Source organism: Hippopotamus amphibius, chromosome 17 (genome assembly GCF_030028045.1).
Source record: "Hippopotamus amphibius kiboko isolate mHipAmp2 chromosome 17, mHipAmp2.hap2, whole genome shotgun sequence".
Classification (NCBI taxonomy): domain Eukaryota; kingdom Metazoa; phylum Chordata; class Mammalia; order Artiodactyla; family Hippopotamidae; genus Hippopotamus; species Hippopotamus amphibius.
Genome location: NC_080202.1, coordinates 17,237,416 through 17,255,004, shown reverse-complemented (window position 1 = coordinate 17,255,004; position 17,589 = coordinate 17,237,416). Strand labels below are relative to the sequence as shown.

Sequence of the window (17,589 nt, the reverse complement as noted above, 5' to 3'; positions counted from 1 at the left end):
CACAAAGAGTGGTTCTTAGGATAATGTTAAGAAAACTACTGGACAGGGATATTAACCATAGAATTGTATTTAATCATTTTTCTTTCTAGACAGAAGTTTCTGAGTTTTTATTTATTTATTTGTTTGTTTTAAGAGTTCAGTTTATCAACCTTTTCTTTCCTGGCTTACTGATTTTGAATAAGTGAGAAAGGCCCATATGTTCTTCTTTATGGGAATTTATCCTCACAAATAGCCTGTCTTTTTCCAGATTGGTTACACACTGGTACAGCTGTACCAACACAACTTAGTAAAAGTCCGTTCTAATCTCGCTGATTCTGAATATCACTTTTATAATTATACTCATATATTTAAATATATTTCAGAAAAAGGAATGGTTTAATTTTTATATATTCTGCTCAATACTCAGTGTACGTCTTTAACCTGAAAATTTATGTCATTCAACAACCCTGGAAAATTCTCATCTGTTGTCTCTTCAAATATATATCTCTTCACTATTCTCTTTAAGCTCTATTTATCAGACATGCTGGGCCTTCTCATTCTATCGTCTGCATCTCTTAAACTCTTTCATATTTTCCATTTCTTTATTTCTTTGTACTGACTGTATACTAGGCAATTTGCTCCAAAATTCTCTTCCAGGTATGTATGCATTTAAAAATACTTTATTTTTAAAATACATTTTCTTTTACCTAGTATTTCTATGTGTCTTGGGGGTGGGAGGAGAGGCTGTATTATCTCAGTTCATCATATTGCTGGTGCCAGGTCAGCATTTAATATTAATGGAAACAACACAGATATCATTTGATAAGGGAAACAGGAACACAGGTACACGTGTATAGATAAATGACTGGGAGGCTATCTGTCAAATGTTAACTGAATTACCTCTAAGAGGTGAAATAACTGAAAATTTTTTACTTTCTTTTTTAGATTTCTATGTTTTGAATAATTTAAAAATTTTATTTTTATAGTTGACATTTTTTAAAAGAAAACGAAGTCTCAGAGAGCATCAGTGGGAATTTAGAAGAAAAATATCACCTAACGTTTATTAAACACTTTATATACACACCAGACATTGCTCTAAGTATCTTACACATATTACATTTAGTGTTCAAAAGCACAGAAGATTGTTTTGTAAGGAAGGTAGCGTCTTAGGTAAAAGGACTAATAAAGAGGTTTTCTCTGAAAAATGGAAAATTGGCAAGGACCCCTTAGTAATGTTGAATAAAAAATGGTTTTATATTTTTGTACTACATAATTTTCAACTAGGTAACATGAAAGTTTTGCATGGAAAATGTTCCTTTAATTACATAGGAATAAACATTTGTTACACAGAAAAATGTAACAGAGCTACAGATAAAAATTAAGCTGGAAAGAAGACTGTTATATACTCATACATTCTTTTAACAATATCAAAAACTTGGAGTCATATGTACAAAACTATGACCTGTATGTAATATGATTAATAACAGGCACTTACAATGCAGGGGACATTATATGCAAATTGTTAATGTGAATTAACTTCAGAATGTCATATTCTGTTTTTTTCTTTCTGCCTCTGGCACACACCATGAAGAAAAAACTTAACCCACACTCGCTAAGAAGCACTAAGTGACTAAGTGTAAAGTAGTATAAAAGGTACTTTAAAGACTAAAGATTTCAGCCCACTATCTTCACTGTAACATCATAGAGGTAAAATGTCTAATAATGAGGATCCAAACTAAATCCATCTAAATGAGATTCAAAACAAATGTCCACAGAAATTTAATAGCAATATTAAAGTATATTATATTTTCTGAGCCTCAATCTAAAAGAAGCTAGTATCATTAACTTTAAAGAGGGTTCTGAAAAATGTTACAGTATAGTAGACAGAGTTCAGCACTTAGAACCAAAGGACCTATGAATTACGTATGGAATCTTAGGCAAATTAATTATTCACTCTGAACTCTATTTTCCCTAATTATAATATGAAAATAACATTAGTTACTCTCCCTTCTAACTATTAAATGCAAAAACACCTCAAAACAACATGACAAAGTACTATTCAATAAGGTACTATTATTTTTATAAGAAAATCAACTATGAAACAAAGCATATTCCAACAACATACAGGGTAAGAGAAAAGTGGGATCGCAAAACATGGCAACGTGGTTATTAAGCACATCTTTCCTAATAATCCTCTATCAAATATAGAAGCATATCTAACAAGTGGCCTGGTGGTAAACCTTGCACCTCAATGAAAAAGAAAGCAATCATCATTTCAAGGTGGTACTTTACCTAGTCATAAATTCCTCAAACTTTGAACTGGTAAGGTTAAGGCTGGACCAGTGTGTATCCGCCACAGGTTTATGCTCTGGAGGACCCAGGTATGCAAGAAGTGTTGCCATCTTATCAAAAGGTCGTCTTCCAACAGCTTTGTGATCCCTAGATACAGCAAACTACTTAGGAAAAAAGTAGCAGTTCACGTTTAGCAGAACACATTTCTTTAGATTGTCACTGGCTGCTTTTCTTTTTACTGTCAGCTGGTGGTTCCTGCTGATTTGTAAACAGCATCCAAAAGACCTCAGAGGCTATAAGTTTACACTGAGACATCTTAGAAACATGACTGCTCCTCAAACTACAAAATTTACATAAAAATTCATTTTGTTCTAGTATTAATCCATTACCATTCAATGGTCAATCAGTAAGTAAATATAACATTCTGATCCACTTTTTAGGAAGTGGACATACTGTCCCTGCTATCAGATTTCTGCTTACCAGGGTAACTATGAATTTTCAACAAGCATTAAACATTAAAGGGAACAAGATACTATTTCAAAAACATCAAACTGGCAAAAAATTATGAAGTTTGCTAATGCCCATTTTGGTAAGGATGTGTATAAAGAGGTACTCTCATACAGTGCTGTCAAAGTGTAAACAAGCATATACACTGTGAAAAGTAATGTGGTAATATCTAGTTAAGGTGAGGCTGCATATACCCCAGAACTCAGCAATTACACATTTAGGTAATACACAAGGATACAAATATGAGGAATATTTATTACATCACTATTTAAAATAATAAAAAACAGGAAACCCAAAATATCCATCAATTAGGAAGTGCAAAAATAAACTGTGATAGTCATTCAATGAAATACTAAGAGAAGTTAAATAAAAGATAAATCTCAAATAGAATATTGTGTGAAAAGACGATATACAGTGTATCATTGCTGTATAATTTTAAAACACACAAAACTATTTTATACGTACCCATGTTATACCTATAATTCCCTTTTTCTTGTCAGTTACACAAGAGGGAAGTGATATCTTTTTTCCCCCAAGAAATAAAATGTGATAAAAATCTGAAGTAATCACAGCAAAATAAATAATGTTAAAGCTAGGTGGTGGACATGGGTCTCTGTTATACTATGGTCTATACTTTTCTCATATGTTTGGAATGTGTCTTTTTTTAAAAAACCAAATTGGAAAAAAACTCTCTAGCATTAAACCACATGAATATGATTGTAAATTATATAAGAGTTTGCATTTAAAAATGCATTTAAAAGAATGTTTGCATTTAAAAATTTCACAGTTTTCAATATCCGCATGACTGGGGAATCTTACCTGTTGCTGGAAAGATACTGGCCAATTTTCTCTTGATTGTTCCAGAGTAGACGATGTAAAGCAAGCACATTGCCATCACTGATGAAGGAAAGACTATGATTTACTGCATCACTTGTAGGACAATCAGATGCTATATCAAGGAAAAACCTTCAAAAATGCAAAGTTATTAGAATTTCAAAAACCAGATGTACTCATGTCTATGTTTGAATTAAATTTATGTGAAGTAACTTCGTGAAATTACTGCTATTACAAATATGGAGGTTTTATTCATACATGTGACTATCATTGAAAGAAACAAGAAGAGACGAGAAAGTTGGTTTTCCATTTCTGATACCTGGCTACAACTTCAGAGCAGGCTCTTAAGTCGGACAACAAAATTTAGACAGATGAGGTTTTGTAGAGAAAATAGTACTTTAGATAAGGAAACAGAGGCCCAGACAAGACAAAAGACCTCCCCAAAGTTATACAGCCTCTTAGATCAAAGCCAGGATCAGAACCTTTGTTCTTTTAACTTTCTATGGGTAGTCAATCTGCTAGAATATAAATCCTATGCTGACATTCACTTTCTTTCCAATATGATTTGCAGTCCAAAAATATACCATTTTAAACTACGATTAAAAAGAAGTTGGTGCTGAACTATAATGAAAAATTGGAAGAACTGTACAAGTATAGCTTAGATTATCAGCCAAATCAATTAGATTCACACTGTATGAAAAGTAGAATTCTTAATGTTAACTTACATTTACAAAGCACTTTCCCGTAAGTTACCTCATTTGTGTCTCTAACATCAACTTACAGGCAAACATAGTGTTATTTATACCTGCTTTGCAGATAAACCAACAAATCAGGGAGATAAAGAGAAGAAACTAGTTAGCTCTGGGAACCTAGCAGAACCCAAGTTTTCTAAAATCATAAAACTTCAATAGTTGTCCAGTTACGAACAAAATCTTATGCTTTTGCATTACTTGGTTTAAAGAGTAACTTTTTAGTTTATACACATATCCAAATTAAAGTGTCAAAAATATTCTAACATCAAAGAAGTTGTGATTATATACTATAATGCATTATCTGTACCAGTTTGGTTTTAGTTTTTACAGAAAGAAATCTTTTTCCTTCTTCCTCTCTTCCATATTGTGGCAAACTCAATTCCTTTATTTCAGTAGATACGTCAAAAATCCCTCTTGGTTTTTAAATATGGAAATCACTACCAAATTATAAAGAATATCAATTTACTTCATTAATGTCTTTTATAGTGAAATAAAATAAGATTATGTTCTTAACCTAGAGAGAAAAAAGAAAAAAACCTACACAGGAGCTTCATGTAGATCAAGTACACAGACTTAAGTGAAATTGAAAACATTTGATCCAAACAGAGCACCTGGCTAAGCAGCAGGCCGCTCACCTTCGTGCTGCATCAAAGTTGCTTTTCACAAAATCATTAAAAGGCCGCATATGCTCTTCTTTTGTGAAAAGGACATGATTGGCAATACTCTGAAGTATCTAAACAATAAAATAGGGTTATAAAGGATCAGATTACTTATTTATGAAATCTACACATTCATATAGTCTTTAAAAAATAATTTTCTCACTGATACAATTTCTACTGGTGGTTAAAATCAATTATTGCTCATTCAATAAATACTAGGTTTTGTTTCTATGCTTTCCCAAATATGAATATAATTATATAAACACATCTATTTACATATATAAAATACACACTAAAATTTTAATGCATTTTTAATTTAAAAATCATATAGTATACATTTTGGTTTCCATTTCAGAATTTCCAGAATGATTACACAGAAAACCATCTTCAGAAGGCATTTGCTAAAATATTTTCAAATGATAATAAGGTCTCTCGGTATCAGTCTAAAGAATTTCTTTGTAATATAATCAAATAAAAACAAAACAAAGGCATATAAGTGAAAACCACAGGGCATTTCAAAAGTTAAGAGCAAGTACAGTGAATATGAAAAACTGAAAATTTATGGAAGGAAAAAAAAGGAAATTTATGGAAGAGAAATTTAAAATAGTTATATTATCAAAATGGTCTTCACCTTTGACATTAACTTCAAGCCCCTTTCGATTCTAGGTGGTGGCTTTTTATCCAAAATCCCAGCTTCATATGGTGAGACAATGGCAGGATTGATAAATCTGAGAAACATGGCACTTCCTACTGCACCGATGCTGTTCTGAGGGAAACGCTGGCTAACCACCTAAAAACAAGGAGTTGAGAATTGAGTACACAGTTTGAATTAAAACAAGGAAATGGGAAGAAAGAGCTCGAAAGTCAAACTTTGCACAAAAACTCTGAACAGACCAATCCTTGTGAACAACACATTTCTAATTTTTCCTACTCCCAAAACATCAGTAAACAAAAATTTATCCTCAATTCTTGCTCTTTTATCATTTAAAAGCACAATAAAGGCAACTAAGAAAAAAAGAGAAGCCTCATAGATGAGTTGCGTAGAAGAGATTCTGGATAAAGATCTTAATTTTATCATTATTGTTTATACTGTAGGTTTGATGAACAACAAAAGCAGAACAACTTTTCACAGAGATTATATTTTACTAAGATTACAAGACATGAGAGCGTGGTCAACTCTTGTAAGGCAAAGCTAAATTTTCAACATCATACCCCTGAAACATCCAATACCTAACAGTAAATACTTACATTTTGTTGTATACCAGGTACAACTGAATTTCTTGAACAAAAGGCTTGCCATATACAAAACAAAACTTAGTTTTCTTAGATTCCTATCGAGAGAAAAAACTTACTTACAAGTAACATTATTGCCAGTTCTTTTTCTTCATTAGAATGCTTTAGAATATAAGGACCTACTTATTATTTAAACCATGGAGGAATGGGAATTCTTGGGGACCTAAAAGCAAAAAGGATCCCACCAACAAAAGAGAGAACTTCCATGTGCACCTCAATTTGTAATTCTGTCAACTAAAAAAGTTAAAGATAACAAGAAATGTTGCTCACGCTGAAAAACAACGTGAGCCCAACATTTAAAATGATTTATTTTCTCTTTTTCTCCTTATAAAACATTCCACTTTGAAGGTAAATTAGACTGGGAAAGTGTTATGAAGCTGGCTCAGCTCCCGTCTCTTCCTAGCGCGTCCTGCTTTAAATTAACACATGAAAATTATATAATTCTGAAATTTACATTTTTTACAGATAACACATATTCGTTTTTAAAGAACACTCATGTAACATTTAAATCTCTACAACTACTCATGCTCATGGTGGCTAACTGCTGCTTAAAGCAGTGTTGACTAACGGCAAGGCCGCAGTACTCCACTCGATATCCTGGGATTCTGAGGATAAACCTGCATTTCAAAGGCTGTTGGGGGAAAATGAGAAAACAGGATTTATGTGCAGAATCTCACATAGCTCTAGTTTTCTTCACAATGCCTCAATAAAGTAATACTTCTTGTCATGAATTCACATGGCTCACTGACTCCAGATCAACTCTGGAAAGAATAAGAATTATTTTACTTCATTCTATTTCCTTCAGTGCCTCATGTGGTATACATTTTAAATGTGTTCTTAATCTAAACTCTCAAAATAAGTTTCAATTATATACGATAGGAAGTTAGTACAAACAAGACTTCAGAGAGCGATTTTTTAAGCCGAGAAAATCTTTGTTAAGAGGTGATAACAGAGGTGAATTATAACTGATATATTTTCACCTTTACGTATACTGCATAGTGCAGGAAGCTTTCTTGGTGTTATAGTACTTTGAGTGCTATTGCATGAAGGACAACCTTACACTTTAGTAGGAGGAAACTGGTGAAGGCGGCTACACATAGCAGCCTTAGTAGAATGGCTTTAAAACCAATATACTGTTTTAGAGTTATTTTTAGCTAAAATACAGTTTTAGAAACAGAATTAAGAAGAAAACTCAAGTGCTTTTATTACTCTGGCGCAGTGTTTAACCTTCTGGGGAGTAGGAACAGAAAAATGAACGTTTACTTTCGCACAGACAAAATTCTTCATACAATTTTAGAATGTTCACAGACCACAATTGCTACTGACTGTTTCTTTTAGAACTCACAAATTTTAATGTTAAAACATAAGAAACATCTCAACACACTTAGAAATTTTTAAAGTCTTTAAGGAGTGAGTTAGCAAGAAGGAAAGGGATTAAACACTGCTTTATATTTAAATTGCAAATAGGTTGTTTTAAAAGAATAGCATATATTCAGTTTAATCCATTAAAATCCTGAAATGGTTTTTAAAGAAGAGGAAGTTAGAGTTTGGTTTCCAAAGAACTGGTTAATTATAAAATACTAACCTGCTGGGAAAGTGCCTCAAAAAAAAGTCAATTACTTATATGCACATGGAGAACTCTTTTAAAATGCATTTTTAGAGTAGCTATTTCCTGGTTTTCTCTAGGACAGAAAAGTTTTTAAAGTGTGACTCACATTTTTAACTGATTTATACTCAATATTACTCAGTCTCAGAATTTAGTGAATATCTGAGTGAATTATTTCCCAAAGGGAATATTGTAAAAATTATGAAAGGTACTACATCTAAACTAACTTCCACACCGTCAAAAATAATTCATATCAAAACTCCAAGTATCCGCACTAGAAGAACACACACTGTTTCATGTATCACATAATTACATATCCCACTGACGACAGCATATTTTTGAAACTAAGACCTGATAAAACAATCAATATCCTAAAAATGCTCAACAAGTTTTATGAGTTAATTTATTAAAAAATTTCTTTTCCTTTCACCACTAATTAATCAGTGTAATTTTACTTCATAATATACACATACTCAAGTCGGTTTTATTTTTAATCTGTAAAAATCTAATTTGTATCCAAAAGACATTCTACATAAAAGGTCAAAGTAGGGCTAGTCTGTATGCTGAAACCAATTATCAGTCAAATATCCCCTTAACTTACCTCCCCCTCACCATGAAAACCGAACTACAGGTTACGAATAAATGCAGTCATACAGTGTACATCAGCAAGAGGATCACAACCCATCCATCCTTAATTACCTGAGGCAGGGTGACAACTTCTCAGAGGAGATCTAATTTACAGTATATGTTTGAGTATAATAAAGAGAATTATCTATGACTATACACCTATATACCAGAAACTAGAACCTTCTCTATATATTTAACATATTACAATCCATGGTACATACACCCCAAAGGACAGTTACCTTGCTTTTTAAAGATCATTAGATTCTGTTTAGCCAACAACTCCATAAACCAACATTTTAAATTTATAATAACTATACTGTCTTCATACTTTGGAATGTGTTCTAAAATATCTCATATTGCCAATTAGATTTCCTTTGTTTCCACAAGGACCTCATATCACTTGTGCTGAGAAATACATTCCAAAACTTAGTGTTACCCAGAAACATTTTTTTAAAAATCTGAAAATAACACTAGTAGAAAAAAAACATTTCAAGGAACAATTTTAGACAAAATCTTAATAAATAAAGCAATGTTAGGAAGGCTAGAAAACATGCTCTAGAGAAACAGAGAAAGCCTGAATTTTAATTTATGTGATATACTATACAATGGCATTAGTAAAACACCAAACAAGAGTGTTAGAAACAGCAAATTAATTTCAACAGTGATGGTGCATATTATGTTAAATCCACATATGCTGAGAATTAGAAGGTTGCAGCATTAGAAAGAAATGTTTTTATTAAGCAAGATGGCCATCCAATCCAATCCATTTGCTCACAGCTGATCAAATTTACTTAACATACCCAAAAAAGAATCTCTTGAATGGACATAAACGCTTACGTCTCTAAATTTTAATTTAGCTCTGAATTTAAAACAGAAATTTATTATATGTAAAGCTCAGATGAGAAATGAAAGATGAAACCAGATGAATACTATACACTAAATTTTATCTTTTAAAGCAAACTACCTACATGACTCCTAAAGGTTTTCTTTATATCTTTCTCTAGATTCATTTGGATTGTATGAACAAAGGCAGTACTGAGCCTGATAAAGACTGGTCATACTGACAGATAACGGCAAATTTAAAATGAATGCATGTTAATATTTTGGACAAATGTCACTCACGGGAAGAAAATAATTATGACTACCATAATTTTCTTCCTTTTAAATTAGGGCAAGTTCATAGAAGCATGGTAGTATATGCATATCATGTTTGCAAATAAGGTGTTTCTCTATAAATATGGACTCACTGTTTTCCTTTATTTCAAAAGTACTATATTCTCAGTCCCAATAGTTTAATGATGATTTTTTCTAAGGTAAAAGTGGTTTTTTTTTTTAACCATTAGAATTTTTATAATCTAAGCACAATTATCTAAAATTCTGGCTGAGACTGTCTAGATAAAAATATAACAAGTAAAAAACAAACTTTAGCTACTTTTAGGTAAGATTCAGAAAGTGACACTTTCCTTCCATGTACTTCTAACAATTAAGAAAAACTTTCATCTCTAGGAAAAGAAATCACTCACATTACCTGCAAACAAGAAGCAAGAATGAAGAGAGTCAGCATTTCCTAAGGCCTTGAAATTAAGTTTCTTTTGCATTCACTTATAATTTAAAAAATAGGAATAATAAAATTAGACCAGGGATATCCAAAGCAACAAATGCCCCCAAAATGCCTTTGGGATAAATCAAACCAAAGGAACACAGAGAATGTTTCAATGTAACTTAATTCCAGGGTTAATTGAAATGAAAGCTATTTTGTGCCAGAATTAGTAGAATGATTTTACAGTGAAGGTCAAATAGGCTGAAGTGAAGATGTTCTTAACAAACAGCAAAAGATTTTTGTTTTGCTTTGAAAGAAACAGCTAAAAAAAAGTTCTCCAAACTTACTGATTTTTTGTTTTCCTTTTTTTCTTTTACTGTAGCTTTGTTCAGTAGGGAGTGGCAAGTTGCCTACAGAACAGAGATGAGCACAAACAAGTCACAGCACCAACTACATACAGAAACAAAAACAATGTTGGCTTGTACATAAAATTACATGATCAAAATGTAACACAAATGGAATCAACAAAAAATTAGAAATCAACTTAATTTTGAGGGATGAATTTTATTTCTGGATTTTAATTTTTATTACATTTTTAAGCCAAAGCACTAAATAAACAGCAAGAAATGTTGAGGCAATCATATCTACTATTTCTGGCTATAAATCACAGAAAAGCTCTCCTCAAGTGAATCTGAGGATATTTAATTTTTACATTTCAGTTAATTCCTAGCTTTTGATAAATTTTATGTAAAATGTTCATTACAAGTAGATCATACTCTAAAAACACTTCTATGTGTATACATAATTTTTTCTTGATATATATATTTATATATACTTCTCTGTGTATCCTTCAATTGACTTAAAAAGTTCTTTTTTCAATAGCTGGCACTGAATTCATAGCCTACTGATTAAAACAATAAACATTAAGTGGCTAAATATAATAGAAAAATACACTTTAGAGATTCTGAGCTAAAAGTCTCTCTTTCTCTCTTTAAGAAAGATTATTCTTAAAATTTCACTTATTTTTGTTTGCAGGCTACTTCCTGAAAAAGTTCTAATCAGAGGAGGTTAAAAGCTCTGCAACATTTGGGAAAAGAATGTTATCAGCTCAACTAGAAATAAGCATTAATATTAAAGTGAAGAAACTGCAGAGAAAATTACAGCATAAAACTGTAAGCCTGCTTAAAATTTCACAGATTTGACCATTTATCAGAATGTCTCAAAAAAACAAAAAACAAAAAAATAAAAAAAACCCACCCCAAAACCCACAGAGACATATTGGTTTCATCTCTCAGAGCTCCTTCTAGGCCAAGGAGCTCTGTTAAAATTAAGACTCCTGATTGGACTAGACTAGACAAAATAATTATTTTTAAAATATTTTGAAAACAAATTAGAATTCTTTAATCCACCATACATGGCATTTTATTCCAGGAATTCTGTGCATTCAACACCATAACCAATGCTAATTTGGGATTAAAGTTAGTTCGATATTTGTTCATCCATCCATCCAACCATTCATCCAAATAGTTACTGTGTACCTACTTGCTAGATACCATTCTAAGCGCTCCAAGAAAGCAGCAAAACAAGAAGACACAGTTCTTTTCTCAAGAAGCTTTGATTCAAACTTTAGACTATATACAAAAGCACTAGTAACCCAATGTATCACAAAAATGCAGTTTTATATACTTTTTATTTTCAATTATGGTATATAATCATCAATTACAGCCTTAAAATTTCTGTGTAAGCTACTTCTGTTTGCAGAAGCAGATCTGCTAGGAAAAGACATTTATTTAGAATCATATTTAGCTCTTTCTCAGAATTCTCTCACCACAACTTAGGAGAATATCTACTCTGGGAATTATTTTCTCATTATTCCAAAACTATCAGGAGGAAAAGTGGAAATAAATACATGAGAAAATGCCTTAGTTCACAGTTGGCTATTCCTATATAACCTTAACCCAGTCCACTAAACAAGGAGGCATATAAAATGAAAGAGCTGGTTAAAGCATGATTTTAAAAAGGCTTAACAGTCAAAAATACTAACTCAAGTAAAAAGACCTAAAGCTCAGAGAAATTCACTAGCGAGCAATACATGCACTTTGCTTTCAAATTTTCCCCAGTAGCTCCCAAAGCAGGAGACATATTTACTAGAGGGAAAACAACAACTGACTGCTATTCCTCCCAGCAGAACATAGAAGTAAAAACATACCACTATGCTACTGTCAAAGTCAAAAGGGCAAGGAAAAGCCAGGAGAAGCAAAAATGAATAAAAATAAAAGAGCAAACTAAGGCAAAAACTACATTTGGAAGGAGACTCAATGAAAGAATACCTTGAGATCAAAGTTTATTTTTCTTTCTTTTTTAATTAGTGAATGTAAAATCTCCCATTATCACTTATTAAAAAACAAACCCTTATTTATAAATAGCATAGCATATCTTTTCCTCTATAGTATTGTACATTTCAACAATAAATTTATCCAATACTTTCCAAAAATGCACTAACATTTAAATAATATTCTTAAAGAGAATAACTGTATGTGAAATTTTAATACAATAATTCAGGTCTGTTCTTATATGGGATATTGTATTATGGAATGTTTTATAAAGCACAAGACATACTGGTTAAATAAGCCACCAACTATCAGTTGGCTTTATTTTCTGCATTATTTTCACTACTTCCCTCCCTTCCTAACTATGAAAGCTGGCAAGAATCTTATTTACTTGGGTGGGAGGAATGTGGTTAATTTATTCCTTCATTAAATATTTCCCAAGTACTAAGTGCCAAGCACTTAGTTCCTTTTTCTTTATCAAATGGGACTCCAAGTTTGCTGATAATACAAAAATTTTTTTCTTTTAGGGAGACAACCACATGAAGAATTTCTACTAAAATCTACTAGACCATATATGTAACCAGGTAGTCACTACCTATTCACTTCTAACCAGCTAAAGTCAAAGCCACTGCCACTTTAGAAATTCATCTGCTCTCTGAAAAGTTACTATTAGGCCAGCCAAGAAGTTGGTCCAGACTATTTTTAATATGTGCTCACCACTGCTTTTCTGCCTAGTTTTATAAACAGAAGAAAGACTGAATTGGATTTAAAGAGAAACCTGAATAATGCCCAAATGTAAGATATTATTTACTGCATTAGATTTCATATTATAACTAAACCACCCTCTGGTCTCAGATTTAACTAGCTGAAAAATTTATGTGGGGCTCTCCGAAGCTTCCTCAAGCTATTTTGAAAAGGCAGGAAAAGTCATGATAAATTAAGAGAGTTTTAATGCTAAGTATGCTTTATCATCTATGAATATGATGAAAGTTTTTTTTATAGATACAGCAGATACATCTTTATAAATAGCGACGGGGGGAAAATTCACACAGAGCAGCCTGAAACAGCTTTTTTAAATGATGATTTCACTGATCTTGCTAATGTCTCTAAGCAACTGAAGCCCTGTGCTAAAAAACAAATGGCTGGGAATAACTCTGCAAAGAAAAACACACAAAAGGCATAGGTTTTGATAAATGCATAGATTCTTTCCCCTATACCTGCCCCTGTTCCAAACTCCAGACCCATTAATGTTTCTTCCAGAATCAGTTTTAACAGGCTAATGTGGATTTGCACTAATCTCCTTTGGAGTGATTAAATCATTTCTGAAGCTGCATATGCCAATCAAAAACACAGTGGAAGCCATATAAGAACACAGATGCAATTTCCTCAACAAGTAGGGTATGACTGTGGACATCCGAACTCAGAAGCATTACTTGCAGTTCTAGTGTTGGAAAGTCTAATAATTTGATGTGAATCATGATGTAATATATTTTCTAAGCAGCATTCTACATAACATAGACATCAGCCTGTCCGGGGAAAATGTGACACAAACACAATAGACCTTAATGAAGAAATCAAAATTATAGATCAAGCAATCCACAATGCAAAAAGCAAGGAGTAGACTGGCCTCATAATGTGAAAGACCCTATGAGTAATTTAGGTAAAAGATAAAAACAACAACAAAAATTCCATTATATATCTCATTTTAATCACATCTATTTTACCCAGTAGATATGGTGCATTTTAAACTTGTTCTCAACACAAGAAAAACTTATTATTTTTAAAGTACCCCCTTAAACTACTTTATATTTTTAAAGCCAATTTAAACAATTCTTAATGTATTATTCATCTAAATTGACTCAGTATTATCAACCACCACTATCAGCAGCTAAATCCCTCTTTGGTAAAGCATTCTTTTAAATTTAGCTGTGGATTAATAATGGTAATTGCTAACCTTAGGCATACCTGGTACAAACAGTGGCACACACTTCGTAGCTGAGGGGGAAACTCGGAGGAGGAACTGATGATGGCATGGAAGAACTTTTCGGTCATCTGAAGGAGGTTCTGCTGGTTTTCCTCAAGGCTCTCTGACTGTTCTAATCTACCGAAAGAAAAAAACAAAAAGCGAAATCAATTAAAAACAAACATACTCCTTAAAAGAGACTCCTTAGGAGACATTCAGCCAAATGCAATGTTTGGACTTTGCTGGGAACCTGATTTGAACAAACCAACTATAAAAAAGGCAATTTTGAGAACTGTGTATAAAAATTCCTATCCTGCTATATTTTCACAAATTTAGTATATGATTTTTTAACTTTTTATCCATCTAGTAGGTAGGAGAGGGCACCTCACATTTTTAACTTTTATTTCCATAACTTCAGTAAAGTTAGACATGCTTCCAATATTTTGTGGCCATTTAGGTCCTATTTTGAACTACCTTTCATATCCAGTCTGATATCTCTAACTGCTAGGTATCCCTCTTGCCAGTATCTAAAACTCAGTTTGTTCAAAGTTAGCTGATTTTTTCCTCCTACTTGTATGTCTCATCCCGTGTTCCCCATGTTGTCAATGGCACCATCACTGTTTCAGTCACATCATTCAGGTGACCTCTGATGTTGTCTTTGCCTGCAGTACTCCATTACTCCCCACATCCAATTAGTGTTGCTAATTCTTCTGTATGATTCTTTTTTTTTTAAAGGTATTTTATTTACTTATTTATTTGGCCAATCCTCACAGCATGTAGGATCTTAGTTCCCAGACCAGGGATCGAACACGTGCCCCCTGCAGTGCAAGCGTGGAGTCTTAACCACTGGACCACCAGGGAAGCCCCTCATCTGTATAATTCTAAAGTCTTCCTGCTGTGATTAAAGGCAGATATTCGGAAGGCAGACTAACTAGGTTTAAATTTCAGCTCTACCACTTATTGACCATTATGACCTTGGTCAAGATACTTAACTTCTCTGAGCCTCATTTTTTCCATCAGCAAGACAGGAATAATTATAATGTCTACTTTATGGGGTTTAAATTTTACCCAGTGGCTATCAAATACACAAACTTCTACTTGAGCTGCCCAACTGGCACAATGTGAACTCTCAAAACACATCCCTGTGAAAGTCACTACTTAACTACTTGTTACACGTCTCCTCTCCCCTACTCAACTGGAAGCTCCATGAAAGATGTATTCATCTTCGTCCCCTTAAAAACTAGCACAGTTCCTTCCCCAAACCAAAATTTACTCATTTATTGAGTAAATACTTGTTTTTAATCTCTTAACTAGTAATTTTCTACTTCTATGCTAATTTACACATTACATAAAGGTTTGGGACACTCGAGTCATCACTCCAGATTCCTTGCAGCTCACCATGTGGTACAGCATATGGATACAGTAAGAGCTTGGAAATTAACGTAGACTACAGGCTGGAAAGATTTCATGGACTAGGTGAGTTCTAAACAAGGGATAAAATTTGCATAGGCAAAAAGAAGTAAGGGCATTTCAGAAAGAGGAAGGCAGGACAAGATAGCAAGGTCAAAACTGCAAACCAGAGATAGACATGATTAATTCACATGGCTACCAGTTGCCGGCAAGCCAGAGGCAGAAAATGAACTTGGGATATATGGGGAACTAAAAAGAGATTGGTCTAAATATGAGGGCTTTATGCAGGGACATCACTTAAGAAGCTACAACAGTAACTCAAATCTGAAATATGGAGGGCATAGGAGTTCTGTATATGAAAGAGAAGATTAACAATTTATTTAACAGGGCTAGAAGAGATTCCTAGAAACCTTGACAGTTCTTGTCTACTTTGTGGGAACTTTTTCTTAATGAGTCAACACAGCAGCAGGTATGCTGCCCTCTATTTCAGATGTCCCTCTAAAACATCTAGCCCTCCTGCCTTCCACATGCCAATGATAACTTATTGGCTATTTCATTAATTATGATCTATTCGTGTTCAATTATTTAAGTGTTTGTGTGTATAAAAATTTTTCCCTCTGATTTTCAATCAGCTTTTGTTTTTGCTTTTTTTATCCTACTCTTTTCCTGTTTTTAATTTCATTGATTTCTAACCTATTTTTTATTTCTTTCCTTCTGCTTGCTTTAGGTTTATACTGAACTTCCTCTAATTTTCTAAGGTGAAAGTTTAGCCCATTCATTTTAGATCTTTCCTCTTTTCTAATATATGCATTTAATGCTGCAAATACATTTCACTATATTCCACACATTCTGATAAGATATACTTTCACTTTTCTTTTTCTTTGCATTTCAGTTTTGGAAATTTCTACTGACATATCTTCAAGTTCACTAATTCTTTTCTCAGTTGTGTTCAGTCTACTGATAAGCCCATCCAAAGGCAATTTTCCTTTCTGTTAACGATGTTTTTGATTTCTAGCATTTCCTTTTGATGCTGTCATAGCTTCCATCTCTGTTTAAATCACCCACCTGTTCTTGCATGTTGTCCAATTTTTTCCATTAGAGCCCTTAACATATTATAGTTATTTTAAATTTCTAGTCTGATAATTTCAAAATCTGTCACATCTGAGTCTAGTTCTGATGCTTGCTTTGTCTCTTCAGACTGTGATTTTAACTGTTTTTTTAGCATGCTTTGCAATTTTTTATTCAAAGACCCAAGACAGATTGGGTGGCAGGAACAGAGAAAAGAGGTCTTTAGTGTAAGGTTTTATGTTAACCTGGCTAGGACTTAGGTTGTATTTTATATTTAATGTTTGCTGTAGCTATATGTGTCAGTTTCTTTCAGTGTCCTTGTTTTTGTCTACTTAGCAGTCTGGTTTCCCAAGAAATTTCTTCTTAGAGTCTCTGTGTTGAAGCTCTGTTGTAACCTACTATTAATACGCTGCAGTCCTGTTGATGTAGTAGTGAGTACTGGGGAGGGGAAGCAGTCTATAATCTTATGTTTATATCTCCATTGTTTTATTGGGCCAGAGTCACTGGGCTGTGACCTTCATAAGAATTTCTTAGCCTTTTTTCTCCCCTTATGTGAGTCAGGAAGGCTAGAGGAGGCTGAAGTTGGATAACTAATTGCCCATTCTCCAGGTCAGATAAGGTTCTGGTAGTTTCCCTTGAAGTCAGGCCTTTGTAAAGGAGAACAGAACACTATGGGCACATTCCAAAATGGTTACTTTTCCCCCTCCCCTGCCCAGAGCACAAGGGTAC

The 17,589-nt window shown here is 33.1% G+C and overlaps 1 protein-coding gene across 6 annotated transcripts in view; it reads right to left on the bottom strand.

Moving 5' to 3' along the window:
- NF1 (neurofibromin 1) overlaps positions 1-17,589 on the bottom strand; it is a 237,044-nt gene that overhangs the window by 89,478 nt on the left and 129,977 nt on the right. For all 6 annotated transcript variants that reach the window (XM_057714095.1, XM_057714098.1, XM_057714093.1 and 3 more), the window contains exons 30-35: positions 14,385-14,520; positions 10,437-10,499; positions 5,655-5,813; positions 5,000-5,097; positions 3,598-3,744; positions 2,272-2,418 (exon numbers count right to left, since the gene is read on the bottom strand). In XM_057714095.1, coding sequence (XP_057570078.1) covers positions 2,272-2,418; positions 3,598-3,744; positions 5,000-5,097; positions 5,655-5,813; positions 10,437-10,499; positions 14,385-14,520 — 750 coding nt within the window. The remainder of the gene's footprint in view (positions 1-2,271; positions 2,419-3,597; positions 3,745-4,999; positions 5,098-5,654; positions 5,814-10,436; positions 10,500-14,384; positions 14,521-17,589) is intronic.